Genomic DNA, 19110 nt, shown 5'->3' on the forward strand with positions numbered 1-19110 from the left:
CGCTATTCCGGATAACTGATTTTTCCGATTTTCTGAATCGCTACAAAAAGCCGTTTTTTTTATTGTTAAACCCAACTAAAGAAATTTTTTTTTTGGAAATAATCTTAAAAAGAAGAAAAAACGATGGAGAACACTAATGATTATTTCCAAAATGATGGTAAGGTAAACATCTTTCAAAAAAGAAAGAAAAATCCTAAACTCTTATGAGGAAATTTTTTTTTTTTAAAAAAAATGGCAGGAAAATTAATCGAATTTTGTTCCGGTTTTTTGGTTTTCCGTTTTTCTGATTTCCGGATAACGGGTTCTGTACTGTATTGCTTTCCTTGGAAGATTTCGATTTTTTAAGAATGTCTATGTTAGGAACAAATTCGTCAAAAAACCATTTTTTGAACAAATCCGCATCCATCCAAGAATTTTTTTGATTTTTGTGATACACTGGTAAACTGGGTATGAATGTTCTTAAATGCTCTAGGTTTTTTCGACTTGCCAATCAACATTGTTCTTAGTTTTTGGTTTCCAGATGCATTCGAACATGCTAATATTGTTACCCTTTCTTTACTTATCTTGTACCCCGGAGCTGACCTTTCATTCTTTGCCGCAAGAGTTTTTGAAGGCAACATTCTAAAGTTAAGTCCTGTTTCATCACAATTGAAAAGTTGCTCCATTTTCAGATTTTCTTTTGCAATGAGATTTTTAAAACTTTCTTTGAATTTAATCACCTCCTCACAGTCAGCTGATAATTTTTCTCCCAATATATTTAATTGACGAATTCCATATCTCTTTTTCCAACCATCCACTACTAGCAGTGAAATCTTGTCCAGCATAGAAAAGTTTATTAACGTCCAATGCTTTTGCTTGTAGCATAGGCCCTGATATTAGACTTCCCTTTTCTCTCAAATGTGTGAACCATAGGAATAATGATTCGGATGTTTTTTCGAATTCACACTTTTTCATTGTTTTTCGAAAACTGCAATTAGCCTTTTCTGCACTCCATATTTCTCATTTCTCTTCCTTTTCCAGTTGCCAACAGTAACAGCTCCGACTCCGAGATCTCTCGCTACTTTCTTTATTGATTCACCTTTATCTAATCTTTCAATTGCTTCTAATTTTGTTTCTATAGAAGCAACAACTCGCTTTCTCTTATTGCTACAGTTATTTCCGGTAAATAGGCCGCGGCCTATACGTGTTTAAAAGTTGGGCTGTCACAATGCGCGGCCTGTACGCCGATGCGGCCTATGTGTAGAATTTTTTTATCATGGTGGATTTATTCAAAATCAGATGTTTAGCGAAAATTTTCCAAAATAACGAACCTAATTCGTAGTGTTTACTCTGGTAACGTTTTTCTTTCCTATTTTTTAAAATTAATTTGCCGAATTTCGGATCGCTTTCGGAAATTCCAATATGTCGCCCATATATTACGATAATTAAATTATACTGTTAATTTCCGAAAATTAATTAATTACAATAAATTTAGTTCAGTTTTGATCGTAGATTATGATGGGGTGAATTTAAAAATGTCCCATCTTAAGAAATTTCATTAATTAAAATAATTATCTATATTATAGAAATAACAATATGTATTTTTTGTAAGCTAACAACTAATAATGATTAAAAAACATGCTAACAACTAAATATGATTTAAAAATAAAAACTAGCTATCAAATAATAGAAAAAAATAGCAATTAATATCTAATAAAAAACAAAAGAGATTGATTTACGTCAAATAAAAAGAAGCCTCAAAAGGGATAGAATTCATTTTGTATCCCGCTTGGTAGTTTCAATTTCCAAAGGGTGTGGCTAATTTATGATCAAACTGAAGGGGGAAAAAATGGGGGCGAATGAGTAGAGCACTTGCACAGCTGTCAAGATTGATTTATCAGTTTCTTCCAACTTGCATTTCTTTATTTTGATCATTGGAAATGCAGATGTTTTTACTTTTCCCTTTCACTTTATTTTAAACTGCTTTTAGAAACAGATGTTTCCTTTGACTCAGATTTGTTTTCTTTTTTTTTTTTACTTTTAAAAGATAAAATAAAGTTACTTACTTCATCAGAATGAAATTCAAATAAAAAGAGAATTATACTGATTTTTTTTTCTCTTGTTAATAAAAATTTCTTCTAAGAAAAAAAAAGAAAAAAGGATCAAACTAAGTGCTGAATATCCAGCAGTGAAGAATCAGATTTCGATGGTTTTGAATTGATATATGCTCAAAAATATTTGAAAAGTATAAATAAATAAATGCTGATTTATTTTGTGATTAGTTTATTTTTTATCGCATACACATCCTTAACTTAGGATCATTCTCAATTCTTTCTTTTTATGATAAGTATACATAAAAATGAGGATGATAATGTAATGAGTATACATAAAAAAATATTTATCAATAACTTTTTTCTAAGTATAGAGTTTATGTTTTAAAGATTATTATTTTTTATGTGTATTTTCACACATGTGATATTTGATAAAAATCGATGATCGATCGAAAAAACGAAAGTGCGGCCTNGTGGCACATAAGTGAGCGGAAATTACTGTACTCATTTCGAATCTGTAGAATTGACTGAATGTAACCGCTGCACTTTTTCCCGCAAAACAATTTCCCGATTCCAGGGAGGGAATCATGTGACCAGTCGAAACCATTTGGTAGTAAGGGGGGATGGGTCATATGACTAGACAACGAAAACAATTCAGCGTACTCTCTTTCGTTTCATGCTTCTCTTTTTGAACCCTGAAATTGAGTGTCCCAATATTCTTCTTTCAAAAGAAGGGGAGGGGTGGAGCGGTGTGTGATGCAATGCAAAGTAAGCGGAATAGTGCTGATGGATTTTGTTTTCCTGGGTGTTTGTGAGATCAAGTTCAGAATTTTTTTCGGTAGTTTAAAAAAATAGAAAATGTAGAAGCAAAAACAAAAAAAAAATCGTAGAGATATGGTTAAAGCGGAGACTCAGATAATCAGGGCTCGGATAACCGGGGTTTTGCTGTATTAAGTTCTCTTAATAATCTTATGATCTTGTATTTAGAGTATTTTACACTAAGATGAAATATGAACGAAGAAGAATTTTATGTTTCTAGAAAGCCATTCTTTGAAGGTTATGTGGTATTTTTCAGATAGCTAGACCTGGGGTTACCTTTTAATTTCTATAAAATACTGTTTTTTCTTAAATAATATTTTATGTTTTTGTACTCGAACATGTTTTCAAGGCATATGCCTGCCTGACATATATGTTATGTAGAAAACAATTTAAAGTTTCATAAACCTTGGTCCCGCAGTGGACTGATCGTTAAGACTGATCCCAGAAGATCACCGAAGTCAAGTATCACTGGCTGCTGTCAGTGTGCGGGTGGGAGACCACTTGAATCAGTCTGCGTAGGGACCGAGGGTGTGCGGTATGGGTCCTCGCAAAACTGTTCTACTGTAAAGTGCTCGACTTTGCGTGCAGGTCGTTGTGCTACCGAAGTGGGGGTGCCATCCCCTCTGCAGAGGATCAAAATTGTGATGACTTGTCTTTGGATCATCCTGGGGGATGTTTCCTAAAACCTTGAGGAAGAAAAATAATTTTGTAATCAGCCAATAAAAGATACATAATAGTGAAAATAACTCAGATATAAAAATACATTTTTCCTATACATTTTTCTCTATTTTTCAATACTAAAATTTTGAGAAAGCTATTTTATATACTTTCATATTTAAATGGTAAAGCCTAATGTTAAGAGTTTATAAACGCTTTCTCCTGAGGATTTATACTCCAATTATGATAGTTATTTAATCTATGTGGTGCGGGGATTGTCCATGAAATTGATTAATAAGATTTCGACCAGGTTGTTTTTTTTAATTTCATCAAAAATAGACTATCAACCGCAAATTTACTGTTCTATGTACGACAAAGATGCTAAATATATATTAAAAGCATGATTTTTTTTTATAACCGTTATTGAACAGCCGACCCAGTTCTGGGTTTACGACTACTGATGTTCAACTCCGTAGACTTTGTAATTTTGAACTAATCCAGAAACTCCTGGATCAGTACCCCCAGAAGTATGATTTGTTAGGGGAACAAAGAGGACTTGGGGACTCAACAGATTTAACGTGCATCAGTCACTATTTACTAAACGGGGTGTCTTCAGCCGGCTGGGATCGAACCCACAACCTCTTGGACATGGGGCCAGTGCTCTACCTATCCTGTCCCCAAAAGCATGATTTTGGAATATTCGTCGCTTGTTTAGGAATAAAATGTATTGGAAGTGTATGTGTTATTAATTTTTTGTCGGCATTTTAATCACTATAAAAAGTTTATATAAAATTAGTTTTTTTTGTAATTATTTCATATTTCTACAAGATTGAAAGAAATTACATTGTTTAACACACCCATTGTAAATAAAATTGTAATAATATAAATAAAATTCTTATAAGGTCCCCGAAGACAGACAAGCTAATACAAAAAATGTCCCTTCTGAAAAAATAATAAAAATGGTAAAAAACACTTCACCCTAATGTGAAAGGTAACAGGTATCTATATGTAACGTTTGTACCCAATATTGCGTGTACTTTAATATTTAATTATCTTTTATTTGCTAGCCAGTGTAGTTTTAATAATCATCCTATATTAATTAATAGTGTTAATTATAAGCAATTTTAATATGGATACTGTGGAAATGAGTTATTTACTGGCCCTTGATAGGGATATGTATCGGAGAAAATTACTTGATAGTAGTAAATTTTGACAATGAGTTGACCCCAAAAGATATTATCATAGCAAGTAATGCTAAATACATTTGACCTCTATTTTGATGAGATCATATATAAAAAATGTATTTTGATTTTTTGAACAATGTAAAGCCATCGGGAAGGGCAATAAATAAATAAAATCAGCCTTATTAATTGAGCTCAGTGGAAATACCATTATTTTATTACCAATCTTATTACCTATTAGAAGGAGGGACTAATAGTTCTTTGTTTTATTTTTACTACTGCCTTATTTGAGAATAAAAATAATTCAAGCATACTAAAAACTAACTTGAATCAATTATGTTTTGACTGAAGTGAGGGCAAAAACAATTCCATTACATTTAACTTATCCATACTGAAGCAACCACTTCGTTATTTTCACTGATTCATACCCTTAAAAATGTCACTTACCTGGTTCTTCTACTAAGCTCTTTAATAGTGTTGGTATTTGCATTAATTTTCAAAGTAGTATAATTTTCTTAATTCAGAAAAAGAAAATTTTTTGTGATGTACAGTGAACTCTCACTTATCCACCGGTGTAAGGGGCCAAGAGAAAAAAGCGCATAAGTGAAAAACTTCAAAATTCTAAAATGCAACATAAATTGTAGTGACAATATGAATAAATATGTTTCTAAAGATTAAATGTTAATATTTATACTGTTTTGGTATTTACAATAACTATACAAAGAAGAAATTTAACATACCTTAAGACAATTTATTTTCTTACAAAATAATCTTAATGCATGTTTGTATTTGTTTTTGCCAACGTTATTCAAAAAGTTTTTTCCAGTTCATATAAATGGGATAAGGGGGAGTTTCAGAAGCAAAATTAAATTGTAAATAGTCAGGAATAGTGTCTAAAGCTTTTTAAATACTGCTGTGTGATTTGGAAGAACTTCATCATCTCGTCAGTATCTTCCACCACCTTCTCATCGTCCACAAGTTTTAGTTAGCTAAAAAGGAACAGTTCTTCACAAAAAATTTGAGTTTTATGGGATGCGGAGAAACATCACATGATAAATTTCTAAGAAAAGTACTTGACGTCATAATATGCTGCACAATAAATAAAAATTCAAGTACTTCCGTCACTAAACAGATCACCTTTTATTTACTCATAATGTCCATCCGACTGCAAGTAAGTGATGTGATCTCTTTCATCTTTCGTATTCCAGGTGTTTTTTTTCCTTCTAGAAAACAGCATGGGAGTAAAACTAACCTCTGGACAAGAGGAATAGTCATTTTCTAAAAGATGAATGGGCTTTCATTGTTGTTGGTGTAACAGATAAGACACCCTATTCAAAATTTTAGAAGGAATGTCTTTCCAGAAGCAGCAAAAATGAAAAGGTCACAGGGGGACGCAAATTCAATAGGGTCTGACAACATATATTTCTTTTTATCTGTAACAAGGGTTGCTTATTTGCTTCATTTTTAATTTTAAAAAAATTTTTTTTAAAAAGAAAAAATATTTAAAGGATTATAAAATTAAAATGCCAGCCTAAAATTTCGGCGCATAATTGAAAAATTTATTTTTAGAGCGACGCATAAACGAAGGATGTTTATCATTATTTTCCTATCTAATGTACTGGGACCTATAAAAATCGTCGTATAAATGAAAAAGGTGCATAAAAGAGGTGGCACATAAGTGAGAGGTCACTGTATGTTTTTTTTTCAAGTGTCAAAATCTATGAATTAAGGGTTAATAGAAAAAAACTTCGTAAAACTCCTTTTAAAATTAAGAAAATAAGATTTAAAATACAAGATTCATTTTTACATTTTTATAAATTTAGTTCCAAATATTTTATTTGTCTAATGATAAGATTTAGGTATTCATTTTAGTTAAATTTAGTTTAGTTCTATTTCGTCTAGTTTAGTTAGTTTTCAGGTAAGTTTGCAACCACCGCTATGTCGAAAAAAGTTTTTAGTATCACGGTTTCTAATATGTAATGCAATATTGAGATGAGCCATTAAACAGACAATATCTTTATCCTATTTCTTTGCACAAAAGTAGCGGAAGTCATAATTTTTAAATTCTTTTTTTTTTATTTTTTTTTTAGATAAATGTTACTAGTTTTTTTAAAAAAAGATTTTACTGGACTCATTTAAGATTCCATAAGAGCATTTTCCTGATTTGAGGTTAGCTTTTCTAAAAACTTACCAAAACAAGTCATGCAGTTAAAACTATTATACGATGAAAGCTAACTTAATTTAAAAAATATTTTCAATTGGAACCATGTTTCTATAACCCTTTGATCAAGAGGTTTACAGTTTTTTTGAGACTGCACACTGTAAATAAAACTGTAAACAAAACTTAAAGTTCAATTTGATTGAAAGTTTAAATACTACGTTTTTGATATAATTAGAGATAATAGTTTTAAAAATAATAATATTAGAAGAGGTAACCATCAAAAATATGCATTTGAATCAAATTAACTAGAAAAATCACTCGTAAGAAAAGTAAAATAAGGTTTAAAAAATAAAAATTTTAATTATGAATGTTTTATATATTTAAAAATGCGACTTTACTTTTGAGATTAGTTATATATATTTAGAAATAAGAAGTCACTTTTAAAAACAAATGTTTTAAAAAATTAATTAAATTTTTAAAATACAGAATTTTCTTAACGAAAAACAAGAATTTTTTTTTCAATATAATTAATAATGTTTTTACAAAGTAATACCGTTTTTAAAAAATAATTCAATATTTTGAAAAACAAAGAATGCTTTTTAAAAATAAATAGTATTCATTAAAATTAGAATTTCCTTAAAAAATATTAAAAATTAATCTTCCTGCTAAAAATAACAATATTTTTGAAAATAACGATGACTGATAAGAAAGTGAGAGCAGGAATTTTCCTATAAAAATGCTTTTAAAACTGACATTTAATTTTCAAAAATAAATGTTGCTTTTAAAAATAAAATTTAAAGAAAAATGTGCATAAACTAGTAATGCCAAGCTAGTTTACCAGCTAAGCAGTAAGAAGTCATAAGAGGCTTCGAGTGGGAGAGGAGGATAGATGAAAAGTGAAACAAGGTATGAAACAACTATGTCGGGGATAAAATGTGGAAAATTGCCAAAAACTCATACATGTTTAACATCACATTGGAAACTAACTCTAAAAGATACTGCCAATTTGCTAATCACAAAAAAGACTTATTTGAGTTATTGCCAAATGAGTCTTTTGTTGATGTCACTGCATAGTCTAGAATGACATGTAAAGTTTTCCTCCTCTTGAGGGCCTTTCTCACTTTTCTGTATTTTTTTGGGTCAAATTTTGAAACATTTTGTTTGAAACATTTGGTCAAATTTTAAAACACTTCGCAGAATCAGTTACTTTCTAATTGAAATGAAAAGGTATTTCCAGAAAACATTTGGTTACATGGAGCAATTTAGAAATTTAATTTTTTTTTTGTTCTTACATAAAAAAGGGGCAGTGCCCTTCACCCATAAATCCCCACATTGTGCCATTTTTTCATTCAAATAAATAAACAGAAAAAAAGAAAAGAATATTTGTCTATTTTTATTTCTTGTTAAATTTAGTATCATGGACTAAAAACTCTCAACTGCCTCTAATAAACATCATTTTATCAATTAAAACTTTAAAAAAAATTTAATTCTATATGTGCTTTGTAAAACAAAGAACAGTAAAGATAGGGGGAAAAAAAGCTTTGTAGACAAATTGTCCCTAAGTGCCCACTCTAAATATAATTTTATAAATCAATAAATTTTTTTTACATCAATGTGAAGTTAAAATATTTAATTGCTTCTATTTTTTTTTTTTGAAAAAATGTTACGAGTAAGACTAAAAATTAGAGGAAAAAAGCTATATAGACAAACTGGCCCATTAGTTACACAAAATATGTATCACTTATGCAGAAATAGAAGTCTTGACACTGGTTTTAGTTTTTAAAAAATAACTTAGACTGAGTAAGAAGAAACTAGATTAAATGTAAGGTATAATAAATACCTAATAATCATAAAAAGTATGTGAGTGTAACATTAACTGAGTCCTTTCTTGTGATGTGTGTTACTAAGGCAACAGCAAGAGAATACCTTTTTGTTGTCTTTTATTTAACTGTGCGTACAGCTTAAGAAGTTAGCTATTAACTTTAAAATATATTTAATTTTCTAAAAGTATTTAATCAATTTTATTTTGAAAATTCAATGAGTAGAGGAAAAACTTTGAAAAATTAGGTTTTATGTGTAAGCATTACATAGTGAAGAGCAAACTACTCTTTATTTACCGGTAATAAAAAGTAGGTTCTTGAAATAGGACTAGGGATATGTCCCTGTTCTATTTTAAAGATTTCGGTGATTGTGGTTTTTTACAATTCTCACCACTGCTCTAACATTTAAATATCAAAACTGGGAAGAATATATAAAGGTTTTTATTTTTTGCAATAAAAACAATGGAGAAAAGATAAACATTAACAACTTTCCCTCGGGTCAGAAGGAACAGGAAAAACCTGGAGTTGTCAGGGAATTTTATTTTAACTCCAAAAGTCAGGGAATAGTCGTGGGAAGTTGCAATTTTTTTGCAAAAACCTGGAAAATTCCTACATTATACCCGGAAAATAACCAGTCTTAAAATTTTCAATAACAGTAATCAGTTTGAGATTCAGCTTAAATATAATTCTAACATTTATTACAATTATTTATTGCTGAAATTTCGCATTTAAGTCAAACTAAAATGTTTCTGTTCTCATATAATGGTGTTTATTTTACACAGAAAATCCAATACTTAGCATTGCAAATAAGAGAATCAAAGTTTTCTGATGAAAAATTTCGTGGTATGTTTAAATATGGTATGGATTTTCATTGAAATTTACCTGATATACCTGGAAAAGTAAGGGAATTTTTTTTCTGGAATTGAGTGGGAACCCTGTTAATAGTTTTTAGAGATAAGTATTGTTCTTATCAGAGTCGCCAATATGCAACTAGAGACATGTTTCTTGCCTGGATTTTAGTTTCATTCATCAAAAATATTATTTATTGTTAAAATACTTACTCCTGATAAATTTTTAGTTCAAATTGTTTTTCTCTGTACTGCTAAAAAAATGACTTTAAGAATTTCCTCCAATCCTAACATTCTCTTCCTCAATCCTGGAATATGCCTAAAAGCTGTTTGTAGAAAGTTGAAGAGGGAAACTGAATTTTTAGAATTATAACAACATAAAAAATATAACAACATAAAAAAAAAACTTGCAAAATCCAAATTTCAAAACTTTAAGAACAGTTTCTTGAATATGCAAGTTGACAATTTAAAGAGTAGATATAATGAAGATACCATAAAAATTCTTTTTTAATTTTTCAGTATGCTGAGTCCAAAATGCAAGTTAAGAGTTGATTTAATTGATATTGTAAAAAAACAAAAAAATCACTGTGTGTAGTGATATGCCTACAAAGGCAAAACTATTGTGGTAGGAAATCCTTTTTAATTAATTTAACTAATTATTCTCCATAAACTCATGCTGATTTATAATGAATGCGACTTGTGCCAATCTATTCCAGTGAGGTAGAAAAATGACAATGACATTCCTTTTATATATCCTGAATTAAGGAAACTAGTTACTGTTGTTCTAACTCTGCCAACTAAATTTGTTTTTCAAAGAAATTTAATAACTCAAAAGAAAATGGAACAGTGAGCTTTGCTTGATGATGAGAGCTTAGGTGATCTTTTCAGATTGTCTTGTGAAAAAAGTTTTGAACATGCTGTTAAGTTATGGATACAAAAAGAGATGTTAACACAACTTCAATATATGTTAAGTCCTTTGTGTAGAAACCTATTTGCCTGTAAATAGTGTAAAATTTACATAACTTCAATATATGTTAAGTCCTTTGTTTAGAAACCTATTTGCCTGTAAATAGTGTAAAATTTACATTGTATTCAAACAAATGTCATTTTTTAAAACAGAAGAACAGATTGCATTCTACCTTTACATAATGAATATTTATGACTGTTAAAGTTTATTACAATTGGCATTTTAAAATATTGTTAATCAATTAGTCATTAATTACTATTAACTTACTATTTAATTTATTATAATTTCAAATATTTATTAATTATTCAATTCGATTTTAAGTAATTATTTAGTTGCTAAATTTTGTACATATTTTTTATGTCTAAATTTTATAGATTAATGATTTTTAAATTATATTTTATAGAAAAAAATTTTGAAATCAGCGACAAGTTTATCGAAATCAGCTACCAAGAAAGCAAACAAGAAGTCAGTGTCATCTCATCAAGAACATTCTTCCTTGCAAATGAGGCTTCCTGGGATCGAAGGTCAATGCCGTCCATCAAAAAACAATTTCTCATCTTCCACAGTGAAAAATAATGTGACTTCAGTGCCAAGTGCGGATTATTCCTATGAATCTCTAAATGAACCTGTTAGTAGTACTTGTGACTCTGCAGACCAACCAAATTCATCTATTGCACAAAAATCATCTGTATCTTTGTCATTGGTACCAATTTCTTCATTGCAAGCAACAGCTCTGCCTACAACTTTAGGTTTCAAAAAAAGTCTATTTCCACATCAGATATCGCACACAGACAATAATTCTAAATCATCAAGAAATTGCCATTTACCTGCAATACCTTCATCCTCATTACCTGTTACAGAATCTCCTGTGTGTGTTAAGTTTCCTACTGGTGTAAGGCGAACAGAAGCTCATTTAATTTTAACGCCTGAAAACTCTCTTCCATTTCCTTATATAAAGAATTGGATTTCAAATTTAGATTTTTTAAAGAGAATTATTCAACGCGATAAAAATGATAAAAATCGTTATATAATAGATGTAGGGGGTACACATGGACATGTAAGTGTGCATATTGAGGACCTTGCGCTATTTTTTGATGGCTTTAGATCAACAGGAAATAAACTAGGTACATTAAATTATGCAAGAGACATACTGTCCTCAATAATACTAGAATCAAGAAAATGTGATTCCTCAGACAATTTTTGCTTTATTTGCAAATGTTCAACTGATTTACTGACCTGTGATAAAGAAGACTGCAATCGAGCTTATCATCTTTTGTGCCTTGGTCTTTCTTCTATACCAGATGGTAAATTTTTTTTTTATTTGGACTTAAAAATCACTCAATAGGTTTAAGTTTTCTAAGCAATTACAGGTTTTTGATACATAAGAGGCCTACCTCATCTCATAGGGAGTTCTTTTTGCATGGGAAAAAATTAAATGGAGTATGTAGTTAAATTAAAACAGTGGTTTTCAATTAGCAGTCCACCAAAGATAACTTTATTTGCAAATGGCAATGTAAATAATGTACAGGTTGATTCTAAAATTAAGGGGCATTATAAGGATTAGGAATTTCATAAGAACCATGATCCGAAATATCATATCATGCAATTGCATTTCAAATAGACTCAGAAATAGCTGTTTATTCATAATTTGACGATTTTGCTCATTTCTCCAGCTAGTTGCCAAAACATTAAATTAGGATAAAACCGCTAATACTGACCTAATTTATGTGCGATTTTTGACAATAATTATTAGAAACATTACAATTTAGATACAGTCAAACCTCATAACGTTAATTGAAATTGGGACAGAAAATTTGTTCATGTTATCAGGTCAGAAATTTTTTTGATTAAGATAAGACAATACACAAACATTTTCTGTTATCCATATCTGCTATCTCTTTGCATTTTTTAATCTTAAATTTCTATAATGAATTCGTAAATTGATATAGATTTTATTTTAATAAATGTTTTAATTTTTGCTTCATATTAAATTAGTAATTATGCATCGTTTAATAAATACAATCAATTACTTAAAAAAATTAATGAAATATAGTTGTAAAGGAAGAAAAACAAATTTTGTAGTTCTGAAAAAATTCAAAAAGCGTACTTATTTTTAGTGCTCTATTCGTTTTTTTAAATTCTGTTGAAAGTAAATAAAAAAATATGGAAAAGTAACTATTTAATTGGAGTAAACTGATTCACTGCTGAATGAGAGAGGATTGCTAATGAAATAATTCGTAATATAACACTATCTCGGTTTCTTATTCATACATGCTTTCCAAAATTTTTCCAACTTATTAACTGCATTCAAAAAATTATTTGAATTTCCATTTTGCATTACAAAGGAACTGACAGTTTTAATTGCTTTGTTAGCATCAATCTGAGGAAAGTAAACTAAAGTATTCGCAAGTGAAATTAAAGAAAACTTTTAGCTTTACACATCTTCACCTATCGAAATGCAACTCAGCAATATCAATTTCTTAGAATAACTTATAAGAGTGTTGGAGAAATGAATATCCATACTGAACAAAGGATCAATATAGTGATGATCTTTTCTCAGGAAGACATGCTTCTTTACATTCACACTTATGAGACACCCCCATGAAATGAAAGAAAACACTATTCATATTATAGCACAATAGGGATTATGTTGTTTCTTGTAACAACCCCTTCCCTTCAACACATTCAATTCATACAAATCTTTCATTTGATTGTTGTAATGTTGCAATTATCACTCGCTTTTACAAATCATTAAAAAACCTGACACTATAGAATTCAGAATGATCAGTTTTCTTACCTGCCAGAGGGGAAATAAATTTGCTCTTCATGTTAAAGTTAAAATTGTTTCTATGGGCAATAAAATTAGAGTTCACCTTAAAAGATATTTCACGTTAAGTGTGTTCACGCTAAAAGTACTATAAAGTATTATAACCGTATGCAATTTGACAGGGAGTCCAAAATTAGTTCTTGTTAAAAGAAATTTATATTAAACGAGTTCATGTGAACGATGTTTGATTGTATTAAGTCAATAAATTAAGTATTTGTTCAAAGGCAGGAGAAGAAATAGTTCATAATAGAGAAATTCCCATAACAATGTACGATGATATTTCCAGTCATGAGCTCTCATGCAGTTCTTGACTACCTCTTCTCCAAGCTTGCCCCTTGATATTAGAACTACCCAGTATAGTTTAAATATGTAATTTTTTTTGTGAAGTTTTTATGACTATATATTCTAATTTCAAATGCTTTCCTTTTTTGAATAAATTTGATTTTTCTCAGTTTCCATCAAAACTAATGATAGAATTTGAGCGGTGAAATCTGATGATGAAATGGCTAATTGAAAACCAGTGGTGGAAAAGAATACAATGATGAAATATTTGTATTTGTTTTCACTACTTCTTATAAAATTTCAATAGATGTTTACTTACCGTAATTTCGCGGAGAAATGCCGTCCTGGTATCTACGCCGCTCCCTCAAAAATCGACTGACAGGAAAAAGCTTTTCACCGGACACGCCGCACCATCGTATACGCCGCGCCGAATTTTTAACAATTAAAGAATTTTGAACTTAACGCAGATATTGATTAAAGACTTAACACATGCTCTAAATATGCATATGTATATAATTTGAATAGTTAAATAAAAATAAATAAAAGGATATTAAATATTAAAAAGAAAATAGAAACAATCCCAGTATATAAAATAGATTTTAATAATTTTCTAAGTAAAATTAAGCATTTTCTAATTTTAAAGTGAAGTAACCATTAAAATATAAATAAAATAATTAATATATCATAAACAATTAAAATAAGCATGAAATTTTTTAAAAATAAAACGATTTTACTTTTAAATTAACAATCTAAAATCCTGTTTTAGAAATAAACGATAAATCCAAACAAATTTCGTTCAAAGAAAAACTTAAGAATAATTTATTTAAATATCACGTATCACTATATATTCATATCATTGCACTTAAAAATTCCTCAAAATCAGAACTCTCTGTATCAGAGCAAAATAGTTTTACTATTTAATTGTTTATTTCGGGTTAATCTCCGTCACTTTCGGTTTCGTTTGTCCCGGGATGATTTCCGCTCTTTTGAAGCCATTTATCACAGTTTCTTTTTCTCTTTTAATTGCTGACAGCTTAAACGCAGCGGTATAATTTTTCCTCTTAATGGGAGGCATTTAAAATGGATAACTTAAATACAAGTTATGTTAAAACAAAACGAAAATAGTATAAACGAAACAAAAATATTAACGAAAGAAAAATATTAATAAAACAAAAACGCATCAGAACTGAAGATAAAACAATAAAAAAACGTAATAATAATAAGCTGAGGAAGATGATCGAAATCAGACAGAAATATGAGCAATGAAAAAAAAAAACAATAAAAAGCTCTCTCCCAAGCATTTAAAACAAGTTTCTATTTTTAGCAATTCCTCCCCCTATTTTCGCTTCTCAAATCAGGTTTCTTTTTTCAACTGACTCCGCCTAGGACTGTCTTTCTCTTATCCCTGACTAAAATTCTCACACACTTTGCTTTTTTCCCTCTGCACTGACCCTCAGTGGAAAGTTTGAAATTCTTTTTGAACATTTTAATTGTAAGAGTATTGAAGGTCATTCCAAGCTCATCAGCATGCTTTATTTACCAAACATTCACATGTTTTTAACAACCAGCTGAAGAAAAAAGGGGAGTGGAGAGAGGCATCCATGACAAGTGGAAGAGTCATATTTCCTGGAAAGAACAGGGGGTGGGGGAGCATTTGTTTTACAGTTACCTTATCACTGGCCCCACCCTGATTTTCTTCATTCATTCCTTTCTGATTTATGCTTCTCCACTCCACGCCCATTTCCTACACTCAACAGCTGTCCATATGGCAGAAGGGAAAGAGAGACTTTGTTCTCTTGTGGATAGTGGTCTCCAGAAAATGATTCCAAGAAAGGATTAGGGAGGGGAAAATTCCAGGTGCGCTGACCATTCCTTGGAGTGACATTAAGCATGAAAAAATAAATAAAAAGTACAATAACAGGTGGAAAAAATGAAGATGAAATTTCCAGTGCGGTTTCTAAAATGCAAAATTTTTGAAGAAAAAAAAAAGTTATTCTATATAGGCCGCCACGTTAGATACGCCTTCCTACTAAATTTTCAAGTTTTAAATCAATAACGCCGCGACCTATCTCCGCGAAATGACGGTAATATGAAAGTACAGTTTATTTAGTGAGATTTTTTATTATTTGTTATGCATTATTGGTGTTAAATATCCGATTCTTATTTAATTTGTAAATTAATGTTTTTATTTGTATAATTTGATGAAAATTGTCACTTTATGATCAGGATTGTGAACCTCAAAAGGCCTGGGTTTAGTTATAATTATATTATGGCTTGTTATTTTACAGGAGCTAGAAGACATCTATTTTTGAAAAAAGAGCTTTCGTCCCTTTAAAAAAATTAGACATCAGAAATCTCTTCCATTGTAATAACTCAATTACCTATAATCTTATGAAACAAAATTGAAATAAGCTTAATAGTTTCTAGGTTATTAATAGAACAAAGTTGTAAAAGGTTTCCTGGTGTAAATGTCAATGAAGTTCAAAGAATCATAAAAGCTGCATATTAGCTACTATAATTTGTCATTCTAACTCCTCTAAAAGTTCAAATTTCGTGAAATAATTTTAGTGCATTGTTTTACGTACAATAAGCTATTGGAAAATGCTTAAAAAACATATTTTGTGGAAAATATTGGTTGGTGTGTCCTCTTTTAAGATGAATGTACCTTTTTGAAAAACAATCATTCAGCCAACCAGTTAAACTGAAATTTAAAATTCCTCTCCATAAATAAAAATAAAATTATCTTTACAGATATAACAGTGGAGCGGGTTGCTTTTTTATTAGAAATAATAGATTAAATAATCAATTTTATTATTTGTTCACACTAATATATCATGAAGCTAGTGTGAAAAAAACAACTTTATACTTAAGAACAAAGGAAAAAGCTCATATTTAACAATTATTTTTAAACACATGACCTAAAAACAGCTAAAAATATTTCATAATTTATCTCAAATCGTAACTTATTTGGAGTAGAGTGTGTCATGAATAATCATGCTGCATGTACCTAATTTTCTGACTCTGTGTCTATTACATTTTAACAGTCTTACGATTAAATATAAAATAGACTTAAAATATTCTAAACATAGATAGCACTGCTATCAACTTTAAACAATCTTGATTTAAAACAAAAAATGTATTCATTAAAATTTAGTGAAAGGTTAGAACAAAAATAAAAAATTTAAAGTTTTTGTCCAAAAATGGATCATCATGCGTTTCAATATTTTTATGTTTGAAATGTTCTTGGCTTCCACAATTCTACCTCTATTAATTATAATATTTTTATTATAATTAATGATGCGGATAAAAAATTTAAAAAAAAAGACACCAACAGCAATGAACAATTCTTTTATTCTTGTTCTGTTTCAAGCAATTGCTGTAGGGCAGAGATGAGGAACCTTTTTTGATTAGTGTGCCAGTTAAATTACGTTTTATTATTTTCAAAATGTCTTGTGCAGCTTTTCCCAAATAGTGTTCCATGGAACTCAAGGGCTGTGTGGAAGAGTTAAAGGGGTTCCACGAGTTAGTAATTTTCATAACCAGTAATGGTTTTGTAGAATCAGATTATATTTAGATCCAACCTATAACTCATAATTTATTAATCTTTTGGTTGCCTTTATGAAATCATTTCAGGCATAATGCCAAAGTTATAGAAATGGCATTTTTAAAAGAAAATATAATATTTATGTTTATAATACATTGAACAAGTTATGAAAAGAACAAACATTTCTTGTACAAGAGCAAACAAGTTTTATACTCTTTGATTAAAATTATTTTCACTAGACTTTATTTAAAAATTTATTTATTTAACTTGTGGTAAAATTTAAATTTTTGATCAGTAGATAAAAAATAAATGCAGGAAATGTATGTTTTCATTTAATTTGAAACTTTTAATAAAACTTAAAAGAAAGATGGAATAAAAACATAATCAAAGTATCTAAATTACTCAAGGCAGAAAAATTGATATTATGTTCAAGATATATACAATAAATGTGTCTAAAATATATAACTCCAGATGAAACTTATTCAAGTTATTATTGGAAAAGTTTGGCTTTCCTAAATGTACATATAGAAAAATTCGCAGTAACATAGTTTTAAAAAAAATCTTAACAAAAAAGTATGTTTTTTTTTGTAATTAGAAACTTCTTTAATTTTAATTTGAAACTTGCTAAAATTAATTACTTAAACTTAATTTGAGACTGAGTCGGGCATGTAATATTTAAAGAGAAAAAGTATATAAATACATAGTTGAAGCATCTAAATATCAAATCAGATTATACTAAGTATAAAATTAAATCAGAATATCAAAATTGAGTACCAGACTATTTGAAACAGGAAGAGGAGTAGCATTTTAAAATTTAAGTAAGTGATGTATAAATTTAAAAAAAAAAGAAGTAAATATTGTCCTTTTTTAAATTTCAAATATCTTTTCACCCCTCCCTTATGAATATGCTTTCGTGAATAAAAATGCACCAGAGCCCCCTTAATAAAAACTTTTTCCTCAAACTTAAGTTTCTGCAATGCTATTGTAGCACTGTACCAATTTGAAGAATTGTTTTGAGTGTCAGATTTTGAAAGGCAGAGAGAGGATTTTTTATCATTCATCAACAAGGATAGAAGAAAAACTTCTGTCTTTTCATGATCTCTATTTTATTCGGCAATATTCATTTATTTAAAATGGCCATTGTCTTTCTTGTAATTTGTTATTATTATTATTGAATCTGAGATAAAAAAAAAATGCAGTCAATGTGATAATCTGCAGCACCCACTGCCACTCTAGATGGTTTCTGCTGTCAGACATGAACCTATGTTGAGTTACGCTCTATACAAATTTCTATAGTTTTAACATATTTATTTTTCTCCCTTTAGATACTTGGCATTGCCCACGTCACAAATGCAGAGTTTGTGAAGAGGAACCTGCATTCTTCTGTTTTTCATGTCCAACCTCATTTTGCAAGCGTTGCCTGCAGAGAAGAATCGTACCTACAGATTTCTTCTGCCAAACTTGTGATCTAAAGAACAAGAAATTAAAAAGAGACCGTAACAGTAAAGAGTAAACTGCTATCAGTTATTTATACTTGAAGTATTAAAATTTTTAGTATTACTTGATAATTCTGTTTGCATGAAAACTGTTGAGTTTTAAGAAATTGTTCATTTCATATTGATTAAAATTATGATCACTATAAATTAATTCATTATCTATATTTAGTAACTTAAAAAAACAGTAACTTTGGTGATGTTCGTTTGTTGCATTGCAGTTTTGTTGTTAATTTGTTACTTTGCATGTCTTTAACTAACGCATAGCTGATGAATAAGTAATTTTTATGTAAATAGTTTTTTTAATGAAAATAATATTTTGTTTAAGATTTAAATTCCATTGTTTTCAAGTTCATTTTTTTTGTATTATCATTATGATAATTTTATACTATGTATAATATTTTTAATAAATAAATTTTAAAACTCTTTTTTTTCGACCAATTTTTAAAAAGTTTTTTAAAATTTTTTGATTGATGTCATA

At 29.3% G+C, this 19110-nt stretch overlaps 1 protein-coding gene and 1 long non-coding RNA gene across 2 annotated transcripts in view; one reads left to right on the forward strand and one right to left on the reverse strand.

The window, feature by feature from the left end:
• LOC107440919 (histone-lysine N-methyltransferase NSD2) overlaps positions 1 to 18757 on the forward strand; it is an 82602-nt gene extending 63845 nt beyond the window's left edge. The window contains exons 15-16 of the mRNA XM_016054009.3: positions 10887 to 11787; positions 18462 to 18757. Coding sequence (XP_015909495.2) covers positions 10887 to 11787; positions 18462 to 18649 — 1089 coding nt within the window. The 3' untranslated portion in view covers positions 18650 to 18757. The remainder of the gene's footprint in view (positions 1 to 10886; positions 11788 to 18461) is intronic.
• Positions 3117 to 8100, reverse strand: LOC139427222 (uncharacterized). Its single transcript, XR_011638358.1, has 2 exons — positions 7687 to 8100; positions 3117 to 3535 (listed from the first exon to the last, which is right to left on the reverse strand). It is a non-coding gene; the product is annotated as an uncharacterized lncRNA (long non-coding RNA).
• Positions 18758 to 19110: the final 353 nt, after the last annotated feature.

This window comes from Parasteatoda tepidariorum, chromosome X2 (assembly GCF_043381705.1).
Source record: "Parasteatoda tepidariorum isolate YZ-2023 chromosome X2, CAS_Ptep_4.0, whole genome shotgun sequence".
Lineage (NCBI taxonomy): Eukaryota > Metazoa > Arthropoda > Arachnida > Araneae > Theridiidae > Parasteatoda > Parasteatoda tepidariorum.